This window comes from Dermochelys coriacea, chromosome 23 (genome assembly GCF_009764565.3).
Source record: "Dermochelys coriacea isolate rDerCor1 chromosome 23, rDerCor1.pri.v4, whole genome shotgun sequence".
NCBI lineage: Eukaryota > Metazoa > Chordata > Testudines > Dermochelyidae > Dermochelys > Dermochelys coriacea.
Genome location: NC_050090.1, coordinates 16,854,276 through 16,877,903, shown reverse-complemented (window position 1 = coordinate 16,877,903; position 23,628 = coordinate 16,854,276). Strand labels below are relative to the sequence as shown.

At 61.7% G+C, this 23,628-nt stretch overlaps 2 protein-coding genes across 2 annotated transcripts; both read right to left on the bottom strand.

Moving 5' to 3' along the window:
* Nucleotides 1–1,311: 1,311 nt before the first annotated feature.
* On the bottom strand, nt 1,312–7,576 carry LOC119847156 (red-sensitive opsin). The gene is made up of 6 exons (XM_043501319.1): nt 7,409–7,576; nt 6,513–7,011; nt 5,859–6,027; nt 4,174–4,339; nt 3,408–3,647; nt 1,312–2,133 (listed from the first exon to the last, which is right to left on the bottom strand). The coding sequence occupies exons 1-6, from the start codon at nt 7,574–7,576 to the stop codon at nt 2,017–2,019; spliced, it is 1,359 nt and encodes a 452-aa protein (XP_043357254.1). The 3' UTR covers nt 1,312–2,016.
* Nucleotides 7,577–15,147: 7,571 nt separating this feature from the next.
* Nucleotides 15,148–20,725, bottom strand: LOC119847070 (blue-sensitive opsin-like). Its single transcript, XM_038381447.2, has 5 exons — nt 19,472–20,725; nt 19,097–19,265; nt 18,754–18,919; nt 16,355–16,594; nt 15,148–16,026 (listed from the first exon to the last, which is right to left on the bottom strand). Exons 1-5 carry the CDS (start codon nt 19,854–19,856, stop codon nt 15,898–15,900), a joined length of 1,089 nt encoding a protein of 362 aa, XP_038237375.1. The 5' UTR covers nt 19,857–20,725; the 3' UTR covers nt 15,148–15,897.
* Nucleotides 20,726–23,628: the final 2,903 nt, after the last annotated feature.

The window sequence follows — 23,628 nt, the reverse complement described above, 5'->3', positions numbered from 1 at the left end:
GACCCCTTGCCTGGGGCCAGGACACAGCCCCTCTGGGGTGGGGCAGGGGCTGGTTATCTCAGGACCCCTCGCCCAGTGCAGGGATGCGGCCCCCCCCCCAGCTGAGGCTGCCCCTGCCTGGGGAGGAAGAGATTCCACTGTTATTTGCTCTCAGTTCTCCAGGGCAGCTGGAAAATGCCACCTTGAAAGAGGAGGGCACATTGGCAGGGTGCATTGTGGGATGCTGGGGCAGGGGGTTTTAGCCATGGCAGGGTGCCTTGTGGGATAGCGGGGGAGCAGGCATTAGCCATGGCAGGGTGCATTGTGGGACGGTGCGGGGGCAGGTGGCGTTAGCCATGGCCAGGTGCATTGTGGGACGGTGCAGGGAACCGGGCGTTAGCCATGGCAGGGTGCATCGTGGGACGGTGCGGGGGCAGGCAGCGTTAGCCATGGCCAGATGCATCGTGGGATGGTGCAGGGAACCGGGCGTTAGCCATGGCAGGGTGCATCGTGGGACAGTGCGGGGCAGGCAGCGTTAGCCGTGGGACAGTGCGGGGCAGGCAGCGTTAGCCATGGCCAGGTGCATCGTGGGATGGTGCAGGGAACCGGGAGTTAGCCATGGCAGGGTGCATCGTGGGATGGTGCGGGGGCAGGCAGTGTTAGCCGTGGCCAGGTGCATCGTGGGATGGTGCAGGGAACCAGGCATAACCGTGGCAGGGTTCATCGTGGGACAGTGTGGGGGCAGGCGGCGTTAGCCGTGGCCAGGTGCATTGTGGGATGGTGCAGGGAACTGGGCATTAGCCATGGCAGGGTGCATTGTGGGACGGTGCGGAGGCAGGTGGCGTTAGCCGTGGTCAGGTGCATCGTGGGATGGTGCAGGGAACCGGGCGTTAGCCATGGCAGGGTGCATTGTGGGACAGTGCGGGGCAGGCAGCATTAGCCATGGCCAGGTGCATTGTGGGATGGTGCAGGGAACCGGGCGTTAGCCGTGGCAGGGTGCATCGTGGGACGGTGCGGGGGCAGGCGGCGTTAGCCGTGGCAGGGTGCATTGTGGGATGGTGCGGGGGCAGGTGGGGTTAGTCATGGCATTGGCAATCTTAGCTCCTCATCTGTTGTGAAAGGGCTACCCCCCCAATACACCCCCAGAATTCCAGCTGCTCCCCTGGCTGGCGATATGGCCCTACTAAAGACAGCTCCACCCCCTGAATCCTGGACCCCCGCGGCACCCGTGTGGGTTCCTAGGAGAAAGCTGGAAAGCTGGGTACAGAAGTTACAAACCTTTATTGGCTACGGTACAGGCCGGCCGTGGCGCCAGCCCCGGTGCACCGAGGGGGTGGCGTCTGGCTGGGCATTTGTCCTGTTCTCTGTCCCTGCGTTCCTCTCTAGGCTCCTTATCAAACACTATTTACAGGGGGGCTGGCCGGGGCCGGAGCACGGCATGGCCAGCCTGGGGGTGGAACGTGAGAGAGGATGATTCTCCGTCGCTCCGCTCAGGTGCAGCCACCTCTGGGGCAAAGCAGCATCACCCCACACACCTGGCCCTGCTGACATGCAGCCACCTCGGGTGGAGGGACCTGTCCCCACACACCCGACCCCACTGGGATGCAGCCAGCTCTGGGGCAGTGTCCTCTCCCTACACAGCCGGCTTGGCTGAGATGCAGCCACCTCTGAGGTGGACCCAAACACTCCCAGAACAGCTCATGTTCCCTTCCCAGTAGAGCAATGACTTGTGCTCGAGGGGCGGAGCGACAGAGAATCATGATGGGGGCGGAGCTCAGGCAGCTCTTGTGGGGAGATGGGGCTGTTGCTTTACAAAAGCTAAACTCTCCTGGCCCCTGCTTGACGGAAAGGGGCCTCATTCCCTGTGTGGGGGCGGAGCCAACCATTGGTGGGGTGGAGTCTCCTGAGGAGGCGAGGCAAAGTGGGGGAGAAAAGACAGTACTTCATATGCTCAAGAGGGATCCATACTGCGTGGGGGGAAGGGGGGGAGAGTCCCATCCATCCGTCCATCTGTCTGTCGGTCCATGGGGGTCCCTCCTATGCCGGCGACACCGAGGAGTTGGAGACAGAGGAGACCTCAGTGCGGGAGGTGGAGGAGAGCTCTGAGCCGTCGTCCACCTTCTTTCCAAACAGCTGCATTATGCAGTTACGAAACTGGGGGGAGAGAGGCAGGGTTGGGGGGGCACGGCGCTAGGAGGTTCCCCAGAGGGCCGGGCAGGCAGCTGCTCCTGCCATGAACCAGGCTCCCCATCTACTTCCCCCTCCATCCCTTCACCCCCCACCTGCACCTTCACCCGTCTGTCCATCCACCTGCACGTCGACCACCCCTTCCTCCTTCCATCCATCCGTCAATCTACTTGTCTACTATCGCTTCATCCATCCACCCACCCCTCCCTCCACCTACCTGTCTGCTATCTCTTCATCCACCCATCCACCCACCACCCCTTCATCCATTCATCCACCCATCCATCCATCCATCCATCCACTTACCTGTCTATTATCCCTTCATCCATCCACCCATCCATCTACCCACTACCCCTTCATCCATGCATCCATCTACCCACTATCCCTTCATTCATTCATCCATCCATCCATCCTCCCACCATCCCTTCATCCATTCATCCACCCCTCCATCCACCTACCTGTCTACTATCCCTTCATCCATCCATCCATCCATCCACCCACTACCCCTCCATCCATTCATCCACTTACCAGTCTATTATCCCTTTATCCATCCATCTACCCACTATCCCTTCATCCATCCATCCATCTACCCACTACCGCTCCATTCATCCATCCATCCATCCATCCACTTACCTGTCTACTAACCCTTCATCCATCCATCTATCCACCCACCACCCCTTCATCCATCCATCCATCCATCCATTTACCTGTCTATTATCCCTTTATCCATCCATCCATCTACCCACTACTCCTCCATCCACCTACCTGTCTACTATCCCTTCATCCATGCACCTACCCACTACCTATCCATCCACCTGTGTACTATTCCTTCATCCATCCACCCACCTGCTCTTTGATCCATCTGTCGGGCAACCCATCCACCTACCACCCCTTCATCCATCTACCAACCTTTCATCCATCCATCCATCCTTCTATCCTTTCATGCACCCACTCAGCCTCCACTATCCCTCCCTCCATCCATCCACTCATCTACCAGTCTGTCCATCCCTCCCTCCATCCATCCACCCATCCCTCCCTCCTTCCTCCATCCACCTATCCCTCCAACTCCAACACACTGCTCCCCATACACACCCATCCCTCCATCCATCCCTCCACTCACCTAACCGTCCATCCATGCAACCCCTCCATAGCTCCCCATACACCCCCTCTGTCTCTGAGAGCCCAGGCGGCGTGACTGGACCCCTGTCCCTTTCCCAGAATGCCACAGGCCGTGAGAGACTCACCTGCCTGTTCATGAAGACGTAGATAATGGGGTTGTAGATGGTGGCGCTCTTGGCAAAGTAGGCAGGCAGAGCAGCTGCCAGCGGGTGGAAGGCGTAGCCAGGGTTGGCAGCAGCGAAGCAGGCGAAGAAGGTGTAGGGGCCCCAGCAGAAGATGTAGGCAATGATCATGACCACCACCATGCGCGACACTTCCTTCTCCGCCTTTTGGGTGGACTCCGATTCCTTCTGCTGGGCTGCCACCTGCCAGGGAGAGGAAGCCAGGGTGAAAGCAAGGCCTGGGTTGCCAGCTGCCAACCAAGCTGTTAGCCAGTCAACCAACCATGGCAAGCTGGGCTTCTTTGGGCTGCAGTCGATCAACCAGACCAATGGGCAACCTCTTGGCCTGCCAGCCACCAAACATGGGCAAGTTAGACTCCCCACCTACCCCCTGGGGCCCGGTAGGTCAACCTTATGAGAAGGTTCTTGGCCAGCCAGCCAACCAACCATGATCAAGCTGGGCCTGTTAATGGGCCCCATGGGCTGAGGTAGGTTGGCTAGGCCAGTGGAATGCTCTTGGCCAACCAACTATTGACAAATTGGGCACCACACTTGGGTGTATGGGGCATGTCAACCCGGCCAATGGGAAGGCTCTTGGCCAAGCAGCCAACCAACCAGAGGCATGCTGGGCTCCTTGCTGAGCCCCTGGAGTCAGTGTAGAGTTACTAGGCCAGTGGGAAGGCCCTTGGCCAATTTTGGGGTCCCCTGTGGAGGGTCTGGGGGAGCTCACCGTGCGGATGGCCATCCACACTTGCAGATAGCAGAGGACAATGACGCTGAGTGGGATGAAGCAGCAGGTGATCATCAGCACAATCATGTAGGACTGGACCCCGGGGTCTGAGCTGCCACTGAACACATCTGGGCCACAGGAGGTCTTCAAGCCATGGGGCCAGTACCTGGAGGGGGGTGGGGGCAGTTAGGGGAGGGGGCACAGGTTCCCTCACCCCAACCCAACTTACAGTCACTCTTCCCCCTACCGATACTTCTCCTCCCACAATGCACTTCTCTTGCCCCGCACTTCTGCCCCAGACCTCTTCCCAGAGATACCCCCCACCCCTCCCCTCATCACCCCCCAATCCTACAACCCCAGTTTGGAGACATCTTCCCACCACAGCTCCACCCCAGAGATCCTACACACTCCTTCCCTCCACTCAGACTGCTTCCTTCCTCCCTCTCACACCCATCCCCCCATCCCCTTCCATTCATCCCCTCCCTCCCCAGAGACCCCTCCATCCTCCCTACCCCCTCTATCTATCTAGCTGTGACATTATTGACTTGAACTGGGAACGTATAGAACATTGTTGCAACCAAGGTCCTGTAGTGGCAACAAATCTTTTATAAAGGGGGTCAAATAAGGAATCTAAGACAAGGTTATGGTTGGCTGGTTAGGGTTATGCGATCTGGGTGCATGTATCAGTTTTGTATTTAAAGTTATCAGTATTGGCTCTGTACTGTCTGCAGTTCAAACTTGTGCTGTGTTTCTGGGGGACGCCCCAGACAAGTTGGGGTCAGCTCTGCTTAACCTGCTGGATGGCCCATTAGGGACCATCAGCGACACAACTGACCCACTGAGAGAAGGCAGACAGGCCTTGGGACTCAGCCAGGCAGGCAAGGTCCTGCCTATGGACAGGACTCTGGGGTTGGTCCAGGCCATGGGCTGGGCAGCTTGTCCTTAGGACAAAGGAAGCAGAGGCCACATGGCAGGAGACTATAAAAGGCCCTGCAGACCCCTCCATCGTGTCTTCAGTCCTGCGTCTGGCCTCTGGAGAGACTTGGCTACACGGAAGCTCTGAACCAAGGACTGAAGGACCCATCCCAGCTCCAGAGACTTGACTGGAACCTGCAGCTTATTCCATCACGGCTACAAGCCTGAACCAAGAACTTTGCCATGACTGGATGTCATTGATTCCCTTTCACCAATTCTAGCGCTCATCTCTATCTTTTTCCTTTTATGAATAACCCTTTAGATTTTAGATTCAAAAGGATTGGCAACAGCGTGATTTGTGGGTAAGATCTGACTTGTATATTGACCTGGGTCTGGGGCTTGGTCCTTTGGGATCAGGAGAACCTTTTTTCTTTTACTGGAGTATTGGTTTTCATAATCATCTGTCCCCATAACAAATGGCACTGGTGGGGATACTGGGAAACTGGGGTGTCTAAGGGAATTGCTTGGGTGACTTGTGGTTAGCCAGTGGGGTGAGACCGAAGTCCTCTCTGGCTGGCTGCTCTGGTTTGCCTTGGTGTGCACAGAAGCCCCAGCCCTGGGCGGTAACTGTCCTGCTTTGAGCACTTTGTCCTGAATTGGCGCTCTCCGCAGGGTGCCACCAGAACTAGCCTCGTTACACTAGCTATCCCCATGTGCCTGCTCCTGGCCCCTCAATCCCCGCCCCGGCTGCGATTCTGCCCCACGCCCACCTGCTCCAGCCGAAGATGGGGGGCGCAGTCCAGGTGGCGGACCAGACCCAGGAGAAGATGATGCCGCCAATGGCCAGCTTCCCATCAAACTTGATGTTGCCAAAGGGTTTGCACACCACGAACCAGCGCTCCCAGGAGATGATAGCCAGCGACCACAGCGCCGTGACACCTGCAGGGGCACTGGGTTCACTGGAGGCCTGGGCCTTGTCCCTCCGCTGGGGGCCCCAGGGGCCAGAGGGGAGGAGTCGTGTCTCTGGAGCCATGGCCGGCGAGGGGGCCCAGTGGGGGCAGGGGAGCATGGTGCCCTGTGGCTGGAGGACAAGGGCAGTGTGCTTTGTTTGGAGGCAGGGCTTCCCCTTGCCTCCAATTTCCATGGGTGGGGGCGGGGCCATGGCTCCCCATGGAGGGGCAGGGCCGGGGCTCTCTGTGGGGCTTCCTGTGGGCAGGGCGGGGCCATGGTTCTCCATGGATGCATGGGGCTGTGTCCACATGGATGGGTGGGGGCGGGGCTCTCTGGGGGCAGGGCGGGGATGGGGGTGGGGCTCTCCAGGGGCAGGGTGGGCTGGGGGCGGGGCTCTCTGCGGGCAAGGCGGGCTGGGGGCGGGCTCTCTGGGGCAGGGCGGGCTGGGGGCGGGGCTCCCCGGCCGCACTCACCGCAGACGGAGACGGTGTAGCCCTCGACCACGCAGAGCGGGTGGCCCAGCACGAAGTAGCCGGAGACCTGGTTGACGACGCTGATGGTGCTGGCGATCAGGGTCTCGCCCAGGTCGGCGATCGCCAGGTTCACCAGGATCCAGTTCAGCGGGTGCCGCAGCTTCTTGAACTTCCAGGTGGCCACCAGCACCAGCCCGTTGGTGAAGACGGAGGCGACGACCACAAAGACCATCCAGAGTGACACCACATTGAACACCCAGCGCGGCGCGATGTGGTAGTTGGGGCCTTCGAAGGGGCCTGGTGCGGAGGACAGGGGTGAGGGGGGCCTCGCAGCTGGCACCTCTGTACCCCCTGCGCCCCACCTCCTCTCCCCCGCCGTACCCCAGCCCCCCTGCGCCCCGACTCCTCTCCCCGCGGTACCCCAGCCCCCCGACTCCTCTCCCCCGCGGTACTCCAGCCCCCCGCACCCCAAATCCTCTCCCCCGCGGAACCCCAGCCCCTGTGCCCCGACTCCTCTCCCCCACAGTAGCCCAGCCCCCCTGTGCCCCAACTCCTCTCCCCCGCAGTACCCAAGCCCCCCGGGCCCCAACTCCTCTCCCCCGTGGTACCCCACCCCCTGTGCCCTGACTCTTCTCCCTGTACCCCGCACCCCACCTCCTCTCCCCCACGGAACCCCAGCCCCTCGTGCCCCAACTTTTCTCCCCCGCGGTACCCCAGCCCCCCGACTCCTCTCCCCCACAGCACCCCAGCCCCCCTGCACCCCGATTCCTCTCCCCTGATGTACCCCAGCCCCCCTGCACCCCAACTCCTCTCCCCTGCGATACCCCAGCCCCCCAACTCCTCTCCCCTGCAGTACCCCAGCCCCCCTGCGCCCCGACTTCTCTCCCCTGCGGTACCCCAGCCCCTCTGCGCCCAGACTCCTCTCCCCCGCGGTACCCCAGCGCCCTGCGCTCACCCCGCGTGTTGTTGCTGTTGGTGTAGACGAAGATGCTGTCCCGGGTTGTGTCGTCGTCATCGTTGCGCCGCCGGGCGGCAAAAACAGCCCCATCCCAGGCCTGCGTCATGGTGCCCCCGTCCCGCTGCAGCCCCCCGCCGAGCCCAGCCGCACTCCCTGTTCCCTGCCCTGCCCGTTTGGGTCGCTCCCTCTTTGCCGCCTGCCGTGCCCGCTCGCACCCTGTCGGTCTAGCGTCCCTCTCTCCCTGGCGCCCGCTCTACGCCCGGTTCCCAGGCAGTGCCTGCTTTATAGCCCACCCCCCCGGGGTGGATTACACCCCAGCCCCCAGAGCCAGATCCCCCAAAAGCTCTTGATCCTTTAATTGGGCTCCAGATTTAGTCCCCCCTCCCCGCCCCGATCTCCCAGCCCCTTGCGCGGTGGTTCCTGGGCGCCAGGCGTCACGCGCGGTGACTTTGCCGGACACTTCAGGTGAGAGATCAGGGGGGCTGATTAGAGGGAGCCCAGAGCTAATCCCCTCTCAGCATGGCCCAGCCCAGCAATTTCCTAATGGCCCATTTTCCTAACTAGGCCAGAGACACCTGCCAGCCCATTGCCCTGCACAGCCGGAGTGACTGTTTGTCAACAGGCAAGGGAGGTGGGGAGACCAGCTTCTCGACGCACCCCGTCACCCACACCTCATCACATCCCCATCTCCCTCACACACCCCATCACATCCCATCACCCGCACCTCATCATTTCCCCATCACCCTCACACACCCCGTCACCTGCACGCATCCCATCACCTGCATACACACCCCATCACCCACACCTCATCACACCCCATCCTCCTCACACACCCAATCACCTGCATTCACCCCGGCATCTGTACACACACCCTGTCACTCGTCACATCCTGTCACCTTCCCACACCCCATCTGCTGCACCTCATCACATCCCCATCATGCTCACACATTCCATCACCCGCATTCACCCCGTCACCCACACCTTGTCTCACCCCATGATCTGCACACACCCTGTCACCCACATTCACCCCGACACCTGTACACACACCCTGTCACCCACACCCCACCACCCACACCTCATCACATCCCCATCACCTGCATTCACCCCATCATCTGCACACCCCCCATCACCTGCACACACTGTCACCGACATTCACCTCGACACCTGTACACACACCCTGTCACCCGCACCCCATTACCTTCACACACCCCGTCACCTGCACTCCATCGCATCCTGTCACTTGTGTTCACCCTGTCACCTGCACACACACCCCGTCACCTGCATCCCATCACACCCTGTCATCCACACCTTATCACACCCCATCATTCTCATACACACCATCACCCGCATTCAGCCCATCACTTGCGCACACACCCTGTCACCCATACCCCATCACCCTCACACACCCTGTCACCTGCACCTTATCACACCCCGTCACCCACACCTTGTCACCTGCATCTCAGCACATCCTGTTACCCTCGCACATCCCATCACCGGCACCCCATCACACTCAACACCTGCATTCATTCCGTCACCCACACACACCTCATCACCTGCCACTTGCCTCTCATCACACCCCATCACTCGCACATACACCATCACCCACACCCTATTGCCTACACCACATCACACAGCCACACTGTTACCCATAGTCTGTTGCTTACACTGCATCCCGATTAACCCGATTAACCCCACACCCGATTAACTACACCCCATTACCTACACTGCATCACCTACACTGTCACACACCCACACTGTCACCTGCAGTCTGTCACCTACACTACATCACACACACCATCACTTACACTGCATCACTCGCACACACCCTATTGCCTACACAGCGTCACCTATACAACATGACCCTCCCACTATTACCTACAAAAAATCAACTACACCATGTCACACACACACACCATCACCCGCACCCTGTCACCTACACTGTGTTAGCTACCCTGACACACTCCATCATCTACAGTCTATCATCTACACTATGATACCTACACAGCTTCTCACACACCATCAGCCATACCTTATTTCCTACACCCTGCCACCAATGCCCTGTCACACACACCCTATTGCTACACTCTGTTACTCCATCCCATCACATGCACACACATCACCTATACCCTAACACCTATACCATGTCACATGCACAAAAATCCCACACACCTGCACTGCGCCCTGTCGCTGTGCCCCATCATATGCAGCTATCATGCGCACCCTCTCACTTACACCATATCCCCTACACTTAATCACCCACACCCCATCACACAGACACCATATCACCTCCACTGAACCATGCACACACCCCATCTCAGTTGCACTGTATCACTCACCTACACCAGCTATCCCTTGTCATGCACCTCAACTTCTCCATCCCATCACATGTACCCCAACAGCTACTCAATGTCACATGCACTGTTGGCTATACCCTGCCACATGCACACATTGGCATACTAACACACCAGCCCCTAAACCACATTGTTTACTACACCCTGTCCCTTACCCCTCACCACACAGATCATCACCTACACCACGTCACACACCCCAACAGTGACAGCTACAGACCAACAGCTACACCCCATCCCATCTACACACGTTGACATTTATGTACCAACACCCCCATACACCCCATCACGCCCTGAAACAATGTCCCATGAACTACACACACTAACACTGACACCACATCATGCACATGTTGACAGTATCTCCACACTGACACCTGATCACACTCTGACCTGACACCTATGCCTCATGACATGCACACATCTACACCCCATCAGGCAAAGACTCGCCCCAACACCTACGCAAACACCTGTTCTCCCACACACACTGACAACTCCATCATCCTGACAACAACACCCTGCCACACACACAACAACCCAGTGCCAACACCTACCCTGCAACAAAACAGATACCCTGGGTATCTGGCTGGTGAATCTTGCCCACATGTTTCAGAGTAGCACATGCTCAGGGTTCAGCTGATTGAGGGGTTGGGAAGGAATTTTCCTCCAGGGCAGATTGGCAGAGGCCCTGGGGGCTTTTCGCCTTCCTCTGCAGCATGGGGCATGGGTCACTTGGTGGAGGATTCTCTGCACCTTGAAGTCTTTAAACCACGATTTGAGGACCTCAATAGCTCAGACATAGGTGAGAGGTTGATTGCAGGAGTGGGTGGGTGAGATTTGCTGGCCTGCATTGTGCAGGTCAGACTAGATGATCATAATGGTCCCTTCTGACCTTAATATCTATGAATCGATGAAAATCTTCACATACCCTGATACAATCCCAACAGCTACACTACAACACCTGCTGTGACGAAGTGGGACTGTTCTTAATTATCAAGGGGTAGCTGTGTTAGTCTGTATCCACAGAAACAACAAGGAGTCCGGTGGCACTTTAAAGAAGGTGCCACCGGATTCCTTGTTGTTACTGTTCTTAATATTTCCTCTGAATACTGTAGGGGTGCCTCAGTTTCCCCTAAGCATTTCGTAAGTCTCTAGGGGGTGGGATAAGGCAGGGGGTGTAATTGTTGCAGAGCAAAGGGCCAGGGTACGTAAATGGCGACACTCTGTCTCCCGGCAACTGATGGCCTGGGCCCTTCCCCCCTGCAAGGAGAGAGCTAAAAGGCTGGAGAACAAAGGAATCTGGTGCCCTCCTGGCCTGGGACAGGGACAAAGCCCAGAGGAGGGGGAGGGAAGGCTGGAGAGAGTTTCAGTGTGGGGCTGACTTGGGACGAGGAGTGAAGTGCAGACAGGGTTGTCTGGCTCACTGCCCCCGAGGGGTCCTGTTCTCTGTACCTACAAACTCTGTGTTAGACCATGTTCCTATCGTCTAATAAACCTTCTGTTTCCCCTGCTGGCTGAGAGTCCCGTCTGACTGCGGAGTTGGGGGGCAGGACCCTCTGGTCCCCCAGGACCCCGCCTGGGCGGACTCACTGTGGGAAGTGCACGGAGGGGCAGGGGAGTCTGGAGGCTCCGGGGTCAGACCCAGGAAGGGGGAAGCCGGGTGAACTGTGTTTCCTGCAGACAGTCTGCGCCCAGAGAGGAGACTCCCCCAGAGTCCTGCCTGGCTTCATAGGGAGCAGGTCAGAGCATCGCCTGGGGACTCCGTGACACCTGCTCAGACACAGCAGCTGCACCCCATCGGACAGACACCTGCACGCTATCACTGACCCCCAATGCAACCCCAGCACGTACACACTGACATGCCTACACCCCCTCACAACCCAATAGCTACAGGCCAACACCCCCTCGGACACACAGACACGATGGATACACCCCAAAACCCGCCCACACACTCCCACATCCCCAAGACACCACAACATACACACCTGGCAACAGTACATCCACACGCATGAACCCCCCAACACAACACTGAGTTCCCTCTGACACCCCCAAGACCTACACCTCATAACACAACCGCACCCCTAACAGAAACCCAACCCCTGGCCTCCAGTACATCCATTGCCTGTGCACCATCGAATAGTGCCCTCGCTCCCAGACTAGTGCACACGCACCCTGCTGCACAACACACATGCCCTGCTAACATCCCGTTCCACCTTGCAGCACCCCCCCACCCCAATCCAGTCCCAGGGCGGGGACTGGCTGGCTCAGCGGGGCGGAATGGGACCCAGGGCCTGTCCTCTCTAGGGGGCACCAGTTCCCACCCAGCCCCAGGGCGGGGACTGGCTGGCTTAGGGGGGCAGGGAATGGGGCAGTGGCCTGTTCCCTCTAGGGGGCGCTGGCTCCCACCCGACCCCAGGGAGGGACTGGCTGGCTCAGGGGGGCGGGGAATGGGGCAGGGGCCTGTCCCCTCTAGGGGGTCCCAGGGTGGGACTGGCTGGCTCAGGTGGGTGGGGAAGGGAATGGGGCAGGGGCGCCGGCTCCCAACCAGCCCCAATGCAGGGCAGGGACTGGCTGGTTGGGGGCGGGGAAGGGGAGCCGTCAGCCTGAGTGGCTTGGGCAGAATCCGGTTAGGGTGAGGTGCGAATTGGGTCAGCCCTGGGCCTGGCTGTTATATCACCAGGGCGGGCGTGCAGGGGCCGCTGTAGATCAGGGGCCAATGGGGGGCAACCAGTGCCCAGCTCCCATATGGCCCCCCCACTCAGTTGCCCTCAGGGGTGTCATACGTGGTGGGGCAAGGGGTGGGTAGGGAACCCCATTGTCCAGGGCTGGGAGAGCTGCCCCCATCCCGTTCCCTTATAAATAGCCCCAATGGAGCCTTAATTGCTAATTAGGGCTAACGGAGGGATCAGGGAGGATTAAGGAGGGGCCAGTACCTCTGGGCACCCCCTTGGCGCAGGGGAGGGAGCGAGGACAGGACCCCTATATACCCCCAATGCAGGCATGGGGTGGGCATTGCTGGGCCCCCTGGGAGGGCAACGCCCCCCCCCGTGCCTCTCTGGCCCCACCTCTTTCCCTTCTGCCCTGTCCTCTGCCTCCCAGTGCCCCCTACCACCTCCCCATGGAGCACACTGAGAACTGGGGTCCCCAATGGCCCTTCAGCTGGGGGCTCTGGGTTCTGCCCCTTCCCTGCTGCCCCTTCCTCTCCCCCCCATGGCCCCTCACTGGCCCCCCTGCTCTTGCCCCTCCCTCATGCACTAATCCCCCCAGGTGCTCTGAGCTGATGGGAGGTGACACCACCCCCCGCCCCCCTAATCCACGGATTTTCGGGTCGCTCCGGGGGAGTCTGATTAAAGGAAACTGGAAAGTTTAATCTCCCAGGTGCGGAAAAGGGGCCAGGCTGGGCAGGGAGCAGAGCTGGGGCACTGAGCAGAGCTGGGGCTGGCACCCCAGTGCCCCCTGGGCATCCCCCCAGGGCTGGAGCTGCGGGACCCAAGTGCACATGCGTGAGTCGTCAGGCACAGGGAAGCCAGGGGGCTTGGGCGGGGGGCTGGGATACTCATGCCACTCACTGGGGGGTGAGTGTCTGGGATACTCGTGCCACACACCGGGGGGTGGCCTCTGGGATACTTGTGCCATGCACCAGGGGTGGGTGTCTGGGATACTTGTGCCACGCACCGGGGAGGGGTGGTGTTGGTATACTTGTACCACACACCGGGGAGGTGGGGGCCTCTGGGATACTCGTGCCACGCACCAGGAGTGGGTGTCTGGGATACTCGAGCCACGCACTGGGCGGGGGATCTGGGATACTTGTGCCACGCACTGGGAGGGCAGCGGCTCTGGGGTGGTCGTGTGCAATGTCTGTGGGTCGGGGTCCTGGGCTGTTGCATGGGCAGCGTCTGGGTGGCTCCTTGGGTCCCAGACACGCATGTGATGCTCCAGGGGAGAGGGCGGGGTTGGGGTGCTCTGGGGGGATGAGGGTCAGGGCACTGGTGGATGGCAGTGTTATGGGGGGCAGGGTTGGTGGATGGGGTGCTATCGGGTGAGGGATAGGGGTGACTTTGTCCCCCCTTGCCATGCCAAGGGGCCATGGGGATGACTGAATGGGGTCTCCTCCTCTTCTCTCTCCCCTTTCCCATGAAGGAGTCGGGGGGGCAGGCCAGGAGCCCCCCCCCAGTGCCGGGGGGCTGGAGCCGTGTCCAGTGCAGACAGAGCATGAGGCAGATAAGTACCTGGGGAAGAGGGGCTGGTGGAGGTGCCCAGGAAGGGGGCTCCAGGGGGCTGGGTCAGGCATTGGGGGTCTCAGGTGCATGGCTGCGGCCAGGTGGGGTGGATTGAGGTGGTGAGGTGTTGGGGGCTGTGTGAGAGGTGCAGGGCGCCGGGGCGGGTGCAGGGGGTTGGGGGGGCTGCGTGAGGGGTGCAGGGCGCCGGGGGGAAAATGCAGGGGGAGGGGCTGGGTTAGGAATGCAGAGAGCTGGGGTGGGATGCATGACTTTGGAGGGTGGGGGGCTGGGTGAGGGGTGAAAGGGGTGGGATTTTGGGGGCTTGGGGGCTGGTGCCTTGCCCCCTATCTCTGGGGCGTTCGCCAGGAATTCCGCTAGTTCTGAACTATTTACACTTGAAAAAAGTTCACTACTAGCAGAACTCGGGTGCGTGCCCCCCAACGTCGCAGGGGGGCAGGGCACTGGGCAGGTTTAGAGGACAATGGGGGCAGGGCACTGGGGGGACCTCGGGGGGCAGCTGGGCACTGGGGGAGACGGAGGACCATAGCGGTGGGAGATGGGAGACAGCAGGGGGCCAGGATACCAGGGAGGAAATGGGGACAGTGGGGGGGGCAGGGCAATGGGATGGAGGAATGGGGGACCACGGGAGGGGCAGGAAACTAGGGGTTCATGGGGGGCAGGGCACTGGGGAGGATGGGGAACCAGGTGGGGGGCAGGACACTGGGGAGAATGGGGAACCATGGGGGGGCAGGACACAAGGGGTCTGTGTGGAGCAGGGCACTAAGGGGAAGAGGAGTCTGTGGGGGGCAGGGACTCAGGGGGGCCAGGGGGACTGTGGTGGGGGGCAGGGTACCAGGGGGCTGGGGGGACTCGTGGAACCAGGGGAGGGGCACTACAGCAGAGCACTGGGCAAGGTGGGGGGTTTCAGGGGGCCAGGGGCCCCCCCTTGTCTCCAGCGCCTCCCCCCGTCCTTGTGGCTCACGGCAAGGCGCTGTGTGGTGGGGTTCCCCCCAGGCAGGGCTCCCCCCACAGCTCCTGCGCTGCTCCCCAAGTGACCTCCCCACACCGCCCTCTCCCCCGGCTAATAAAAAGCCTGGACGCTGGGAACCGAAGCTGCGTTTCCAGTGTATTTATTTACCCGAGTGACGCGTGTGTGTGGGGGGGTTAATTACAGCCCCGGGGGCTGTAATTAGAGCAGGGGGTAATTAATCACAGCCATGGGGGGTAATTAGAGCAGGGGGTGGGGTAATAACCAGGCTCATATTTACAATATACAAGTTGCGGGTGGGCCCCCTGCCAAGTCTGTCGCTGGGGGGCCAGGAGGGACTGTGGGGGGGCTCTGTCTCCTATCACTCACCTCTTGCTGCTCTGCCTGTTGGGGGCCGGAGGGACCCGGGTTCGACCCAGTTGGGGGCACTGGGAGGGGGCTGCAAGTGGCTCAGAGCCCCCCTTACCCCTGGCTTATAGATCCCATCCCGGCTGAGCCCAGCAAGGGGAGCAGCCCCCAGCATGCCCGGGTCCCCCAGGGCATGCTGGGATACTGAGCTGGACTGTCTCTGTGGCGGAGCAGTGCATGCTGGGCTGTCCTGGGGTCCCCCTCGGAGCAGGGCATGCTGGAATAGCTCGGGGGGACCCCGAGCAGGGCATACTGGACTATCGGCCCCCCGAGCAGGGCATGCTAGGATAGCTCGGTCCCCCACCCCCGAGCAGGGCATACTGGGATAGCTCGGCCCCCCACACAGCAGGGCATGCTGGGATATCTCGCCCCCCCCGAGCAGGGCCTGCTGGGATAACAAGGGCCCCCCCCCGAGCAGGGCCTGCTGGGATAGCAAGGGCCCCCCCCCCGAGCAGGGCCTGCTGGGCTACGCCGGGGACACCTGGCTGGAGGAGACGGAGGAGACCTGGGTGGCCTGCGAGGACCCCGAGACGTCGTCGTCCTCCCCAAAGGGGCTGCGGCCACAGAACACCAGCTTCAGCATGCAGGAGCGGAACTGCAAGAGGGGGGAGTCAGCGGGGGGCTGAGCGTGGGGGGCACCCCACAGCCCCACTAACTGCACCCCTCTCTTTTCTGCCAGCTCACTTCCCGGTGCATCCCTGATCCCAGCCCCCTCTGCCCCCCATTCCCTTCAGCCTGCTCCCCCTACCCCAGCCCGGCCCCCAGGTCCTCCCAGCCCAGCCCCCCAGCCCCCCATTCCTTTCAGCCTGCTTCCCCCACCCCAGACCAGCCCCCCTCAGCCCCTCATTCCCTTCAGTCTGCTCCCCCCATCCCACCCCAGCCCAGCCCAGCCCCAGGCCAGCCCCGCCCAGCGCGGCGCCGACCTGCTTGTTCATGAAGACGTAGATGATGGGGTTGTAAACGGTGGAGGCCTTGGAGAAGACGGAGGGGACAGAGGCCAGGTGCATGTCGAAGGGCTCCCCACGGTGCGTCACGACCCACAGTGCGAAGGAGGCATAGGGCAGCCAGCACACCAGGAACCCGGCCACCATCACCACCACCATCTTGGTCACCTCCCGCTCGGCCTTCTGGGTCGTGGCTGACTGCTCCTGCTGCTTGGCCACCTGTGGGGGGCAGGGAGGATTGGGTGGGGCACGCTCTCATGCAGGGGTACAGCAGCCATTGCATGGGGCCCACCCACATCTGTGGGGCACAGCAACCATTGCCTGGGGCCTGCGCTTATCCGTGGGGGGCAGGGACGGCTATTGTGTGGGGCTCACCCTCATCCATGGGACACGGCGGCCATTGCCTGGGGCCTACGCTCATCCAAGAGGCACAGCGAACATTGCCTGGGGCCTGCACTCATCCGTGGGGGGAGGGATGGTCATTGTGTGGGGCCCACCCTCATCCATGGGACACGGCGGCCATTGCCTGGGACCTGCACTCATCCGTGGGGGGCAGGGACAGCCATTGCATGGGGCTCACCCTCATCTGTGGGGCAACAGTGGCCATTGCTTGGGGCCTGTGCTCATACGTGGGGGGCAGGGATGGTCATTGTGTGGGGCCCACCCTCATCCATGGGACAAGGTAACAATTCAGTGGGGCACGCCCTCATCTGTGGGGCCGCTGCGGCCATATTGCTGGGACCCATCCGAATCGGCATGGGAGATGGACGGCCATGGCAGTGGAACCCACTCTAACCACAGCACAGGACCCATCCTCATTCGCTCCGGTCAGCCATCTTGGTGGGACCCACCCTCATTCATGTTGGGCGGCCATATCAGTGGGACCTACCCTAATCCGCACGGGGCAGCCATAACCTGCACAAGGACACAGATGGTGCAGGGCAGCCATGTCTGTGGCACCCACCTTTTAATCCACGTGGTGGCATGGAGCTCACAGGGTGTCCATATTGGTAGGACCCACCCTAATCCCTGTGGGAACACAGCCACCCACCCTAATCCACATGGGGATGCAGATGGCACAAGGTGGCCATATTGGTGGGGCTCACACAAAATCACACAGTTGGGGGGTGGCCAGGGAGGCTGTTGGGGGGGGGAGGGACCTGCCTGTGGGGGTGAGAAGCAAATGCAAGCTGTGCCATGGGGGAGGCACCATATTGGTGGGACCCCCCCTTATCTTTTGACGGCTCGGGGACAGCTTGCGGGGGGGCAGAAGTCCACAGTACTGGCGGGTCCCACCCAAGCCCATTGGAAGGGAGACCTGAGGGTGAGGCTGGGGGGGAAGGGGCATGTCCCAGCGCTGTCTGTCCCCCCCACCCACTGTATAAAGCTCCAATAAAGCTGGCTCTGCCCAAACTCTCCCTGTCCCTGTCCATGTCACACCAGCTTGGTCCCCACCCCCACCACACGGCTGCCCCCCCCCCAGGGGAGCCACCGCCCTGGGATGCGGGCCATGCCCCACATGCTGCCTGCTCCAAGGGCACCCCATGGCCTTCCCAGCGCTGTGACCCCACGGAGTTCCCCGTGGCTGCAGGGCAACATGGAGGGTCCCCAGGGAAGGGCCCAGGGCAGTCCCCATAGTGGGAAGGTTGGGGGGTCCCCGTACTGATGGGAGGAAGGGGGTGAGGGTGTCCCTGTGCGGGTGGGGGGTAGGTGGGCAGGGATGGAAGGGGGACCCTATGCCAATCAGGTGCAGAAATAGTCTTTGGGCTGGCAGGAGTCAGGGGTCCCCTTGGTGGCAGGAGGGAGTTGGGGGGGCCCAGTTGCAGTGGGGGCAGTTGGGGTGCTTGTGACAGCAGGATGCGAACCGGGGGATGCCATAGTGGTGGGGGCAGTCCAGGGGTATCTGTGCTGGCAGGAGTTGGGGGGCCCTGTGACAGGGAGGCAGTTGGGGGAGCCCTTGGCAGCAGGAGGGACTTGGGGAGCCCTGTGCATGCTGGAGGGGAGTTGGGGGGCCCCAGGGCAGCGGGAGGGGAGTTGGGGGGCCCCAGGGCAGCGGGAGAGGACTCGGGGGGCCCTGGGGTGCCAGGAGGGGACTCAGGGGGTCCGGGGCGGCGGGAGGGGAGTTGGGTGGTCCCGGGGCAGCAGGAGGGGAGTCAGGGGGGCCCTGGGCGGGAGGGGAGTCGGGGTGGACGGGGGGGAGGAGTGGATTCAGGGGGCTGGAGCGGCGGGAGGGGAGTCGGGGGGCCCCAGAGTGGCGGGACGGGAATCGGGGGGCCCCAGAGTGGCGGGACGGGAATCGGGGGGCCAGGGTGGCGGGAGGGGACTCGGGGGCCCCGGGGCAGCGAGAGGGACTCAGGGCGCCTGTCAGGGGCACTCACAGCGCGCAGCGTCAGAAGCAGGCGCCCATAGGAGAAGACAATGATGCTGAGTGGGACCCCGAAGCAGAAGCAGAAGAGGAAGATAACGTAGGACTCGTTGTTCCACTTGTTGCTGGTCGTGTACCAGTCAGGGCCACACGAGCACTGGAGCCCCTCGGGGATGTACCTGGGGGGGACAGAGATGGCTGCCAGCCAGCCCTGCCTCCCAGCCCTGCCGGTGTCCCACACTCCCGACCCGCAGCCCCTGCTAGCCCAGCCCTGCCCCCCCAGCCCTGCCGGTGCCCCTCACTCCCGACCCGCAGCCCCTGCTAGCCCAGCTTGGGCTCCCCCAGCTGACACCTACCGGCTCCATCCGAAAATGGGGGGTGTAGAAGCCACAAGGCCGAAGATCCAGGTGAGGAGGCAGCCGATGATGGCGTGGGTGCCACGGAACGTGAAGTTCCCCAGGGGTTTGCAGATCACCAGGAATCGCTCGAAAGCCACGACGGCCAGAGACCAGAGACTCACCATGCCTGAGGTGGAGAGGCTGACAGCAGCGGGGCAGCAGGGATCCCATCCCCCAACCGCCTGCCTTTGACCCCAGCCCCCGATAGCCACCCTGGGCCCCCCAGCCCTGCCGGTGCCCCTCACTCCTGACCCACAGCCCCTGCTAGCCCAGCCCTGCCTCCCACCCCAGCCCTGCCAGTGCCCCTCACTCCCAACCTGCAGCCTCACTCACCCCCCAGCGTGGCAGTGAACCCCTCGATCTTGCAGGCCGTGGGGCCCAGGGCGAAGTACATCTTGGAGAAGCTATAGAAGGCCGTGGTGCTGCCCACGGAGATCACCAGCAGGTTGGCCATGGCCAGGTTGACCAGGATGTAGTTGAGGTGGGAGCGCAGCTTCTTGTACTTGGCCGTGCAGAAGATGGTGAGGACATTGATGGGCACACCCAGCACGATGAGCAGGAACATGAAGGCCGACATGCCCATGAAGATGACCGGGCTGCCGAGGTGTGTCTGCGGCACCAGGAACGGGCTCAGCGCTGTCAGATTGTTTGTGTCCAGAGGCACCGGGATGAAAAAGTCCTCCGGGAGGTCGTCCCGCAAGTCGCGGGTCTTGTGCATGGCTGGCAGGAAGGGGCGGCCGAGGCGAGCAGGGAGGCGTGTTTGTGGGGATGGATGCAGGGGTAGTGGGTGGATGGAGAGGCTACAGGATGGATGGAGGGTGTGTATGGAAAGAGAGACAGTGGATGGGGATAGATAGATAGAGGAGGTGTGGGGGGATGGATAGATAGATAGAGGGGGTGAATGGGGATGGATAGACAGATAGATAGATGTGGTCTCGGGATGGATGGATGGACAGACACAACCAGATAGCAGCCGGGGCACAAAGCAGCGGCTGCGGACGGAGAGGTAGCGTCCCTGCACCCGCGCACAGCCCAGCCCTGTGTCACTGTGGCACCAGTGGGCCTCAGGGCGCTCAGATGGGCGGGGGGGCCATGGCGGGCGGCAGCGAGTGGTGGAGGGGCCGAGAGAGGGGTCTTTTATACCCTAGGGAGCCGGGGGGTGCCCTGGGCCATGCGGGGAGGGCAGCGGGATCTGTCTTTGCCCTAGTTAACACTGGCTCCTTCCTTAATCGCCCCTAAAACTGGAAAGCTCAGCTGAGCTGGGCTTATCCCCCAGCAGCGCCGTGCCCAGCACAGCCCAAGGGCTGCAAAGATGGGCTTAGCCACGGAGTCAAGCAGCTTTGCCAAAGACTAATCACGCCCGAGCCCCGATTAAGCCCTGGCTTTGTGGGGGGAGATATGGGGGGTGACTCAGAGACTCGCCAGGGCCGAACTCCTACTAATAGGGCCCTGGAGGAGAAAGGGTTAATGGGAGACTCTCCAGGACTCCCCAAATCCTGGGACAGACCCTCCAAACCTCCACTCCCCAGCTCTGCCAGTGCCCCTCACTCCCGACCTGCAGCCCCTGCTAGCCCAGCAAAGCCAAGGCAGGCGTCCTCCAACTGCGCCCATGCTGGAACCTCTGGGGCAGCGAACAGAACAGAACCGTTATCCTGGGACCCACATGGCTCCCCCACAGGCTCCTGGCTGTCAGAGGTCTGGGGTCACCCCAGGCAGGGGGCTGCGTGCCTGGCCATCATGGCTAGCGGCCAGCGCTGGACCTGTCCCCCAGGGACATCGTTCATTCCTCGCTGCCCTGCCTACACAATGTCCTGTGGCAGGGGGTTCCACAGGCTGACCGTGCTCTTGGTGGGCAAGTGTTTCCTCCTGTTCATGTCCTCGGGCGAGGCCTGGTTCGCACAGCACGGGCACCGACCATGGGCCATAACCCGCCAGCCCGCTCGGGGCTGGGAACTGCTGGCCCCATCCCCAGGGGTCTCCTGCAATGTGCCTGAGTCCCATGTGCTGAGCAGTTGGCCCCGCCCCACGATGGGCCCTGCCCCACGATCCCCCTGCATTGCCACCTACCTGCCCTGCCCCACGATCCGTCCCACCCCACGATCCTCCTGCATTGCCACCTGCCCGCCCCGCCCCACGATTCGTCCTGCCCCACCACCTGCCCACATTACCACCTGTCCACCCTGCTCCACGATCCACCCTGCCCTGCCATCCGCTCCGCATTGCCACCTGCCCGCCACGATCCGTCCTACCCCACAATCCCCCGTGTTGCCACCTGCCCGCCCTGCCCCATGATCCACCCCGCCCCACCACCTGCCTATATTACCATCTGTCCGCCCTGCCCCATGATCCACCCTGCCCCCCACATGGCCACCTGCTCACCCTGCCCCACGATCCGCCCCGCCCCACGATTTGCCCTGCATTGCCACCTGTCTGCCCCACCACCCGCTCTGCATTGCCACTTGCTCACCCCACCCCACGATCGATCCCGCCCCACAATCCGCCCTCATTGCCACCTGCCCGCCCTGCCCCACAATCCCTCTGCATTGCCACCTGCCCGCCCTGCCCCACCACCCGCTCCGCATTGCCACCTGCCAGCCCCACCCCACAATCCGCCCAGCCCCACGATCCACCCACCCTGCCACCTGCCCCACATTCCCACCTGTCCGCCCCACTCCACGATCCGCCCTGCCCCACCACCTGCTCCACATTGCCACCTGCCCTCCCCGACCCACAATCCATCCCGCCCCACAATCTACCCATATTGCCACCTGCCCGCCCTGCCCCACGATGTACTCCGCCCTACAATCCGCCCGCATTGCCACCTGCCCGCCCTGCCCCACGATCCGCCCTGCCCTGGGCCCTGCCCCACCACCTGCTCTGCATTGCCACCTGCCCACCCTGCCCCACGATCCACCTGCATTGCCACCTTCCTGACCTGCTCCACAATCCATCCCGCCCCACCCCACCCGCATTGCCACCTGCCCGCCCTGCCCCACAATCCACCCTGCCCCATGATCTATCCAGCCCCATGGTCCGCCTGCATTGCCACCTTCCTGCCCTGCCCCACGATCCATCCCGCCCCACCCCCCACATTGCCACCTGCACACCCTGCCCCATGATCCGCCCTGCCCTGTGATGGGTCCTGCCCCACGATCCGCCCAGCCCCACCACCTGCTCCATGTTGCCACCTGCCCGCCCTGCTCCATGATCCATCCTGCCCCACGATCCGCCTGCATTGCCACCTGTGATGAAGTGGGGGGTTTTCTTGTTTTTTCCTTGTTTTCCCAGGGTTTGCATGCAGAGGGGGTGGGACTCAATTTCCCTGCGTATTACTGGTTTAACAAGGAGATGGGAGAGGGAGTTTGTTGTTACAGAGGACCAGCGAGGGGACTTGGGACCCTGGAGAATGGAGACCCCAGCGACTGGTGACTGGGGATCCAGTGGCTCAGCTGCCTGGCCAGTGAGAGGACAATGGGCTGCAGAGAGAGGACCCCAGTGACCTGACCAGACAGTTCCAGCCAGAGAGGCCAGAGGACAGGGGAGAGGAGGGGGGCCCAGGCAACCTGTTTACCTGGAGAGAAGACAATGGACAGAGGTGGGGCTTGGGGCCGGTGATAGCAGATGCCTAGCGGGGAAGCAGGGGGGCTCTGGACTGGAGAGAGGGAGCAGGCAGAGCCCAGCTGGATGCAGGGGAGACTGGGATGTGCTGGGCTGAGGGAAGCCAGGCCTGAGGCCCGGAGAGTTTCCTATGCTGGGTTCAGACGCTCAATAAACCCTCCTGCTTTATGCCGGCTGAGTGTCACTCCAGTCTAGAGAACAGGGGGGCATTATTCTCTGTGGGCGTTGTCATGAAGTGTGGGGGAGTCGGGGCCCTGCACCCCTCTTCCTGGGATTCACCGTGACTCTCAGCCAGCCAGTAAAATGGAAGATTTATTAGACAATAGCAACACAGTCTAAAACAGAGCTTATGGGTACAACCAGGACCCCTCAGTCAAGTCCTTCTGGGGGGCAGGGAGCTTAGACCCCAGCCTTGGGGTTGCCTGCGTTCCACCACCCAGCCCGAAACTGAAATCTCTCCAGTCCCTCCTCCCCTGGGCTTTGTCCCATTCCTTTGTCCCAGAGGGGCCAGGAGGTCACCTGATCCCTTTGTTCTCCAACCCTTTAGCTCTCACCTTGCAGGGGGGAAGGGCCCAGGCCATCAGGTGCCAGGAAACAGGGTGTCGGCCATTCTCTGTGTCCAGACCCCTGCACCACCTGCCCTCTAGGGCTCTGCAGCGACCATACACCCCCATCCCACCCCCTAGATACTTAAGAACTGCATAGGGGAAACAGAGGCACTCCCACAATATTCAGAGAAAACATTAAGAACAGTCCCACTTCATCACAGGCGTGGAGCCCCAGGGTTCCAGAGCGAGTGGACTCCTTGAGGGGGCCCATGGCAGAGACAGATGTGCTAAGGCTCAGAGAGTGCGGCTCCAGGAGGCGGAGGG

Excerpts from the sequence above, each read along its gene's own strand:
- LOC119847156 (XM_043501319.1), bottom strand. The coding sequence starts at position 7,576 with ATGACGCAGGCCTGGGATGGGGCTGTTTTTGCCGCCCGGCGGCGCAAC. Across the intron at positions 7,012-7,408 it reads CTGGGCGCAGAGGGGCTGGG|GGGCTGGGGTTCCGCGGGGG; the intron begins GTACCGCAGGGG and ends GTCGGGGCACAG. Across the intron at positions 2,134-3,407 it reads ACGTCTTCATGAACAGGCAG|TTTCGTAACTGCATAATGCA; the intron begins GTGAGTCTCTCA and ends CTCTCCCCCCAG.
- LOC119847070 (XM_038381447.2), bottom strand. The coding sequence starts at position 19,856 with ATGCACAAGACCCGCGACTTGCGGGACGACCTCCCGGAGGACTTTTTC. Across the intron at positions 16,595-18,753 it reads TGCTTCTGACGCTGCGCGCT|GTGGCCAAGCAGCAGGAGCA; the intron begins GTGAGTGCCCCT and ends TGCCCCCCACAG. Across the intron at positions 16,027-16,354 it reads ACGTCTTCATGAACAAGCAG|TTCCGCTCCTGCATGCTGAA; the intron begins GTCGGCGCCGCG and ends CCCCTCTTGCAG.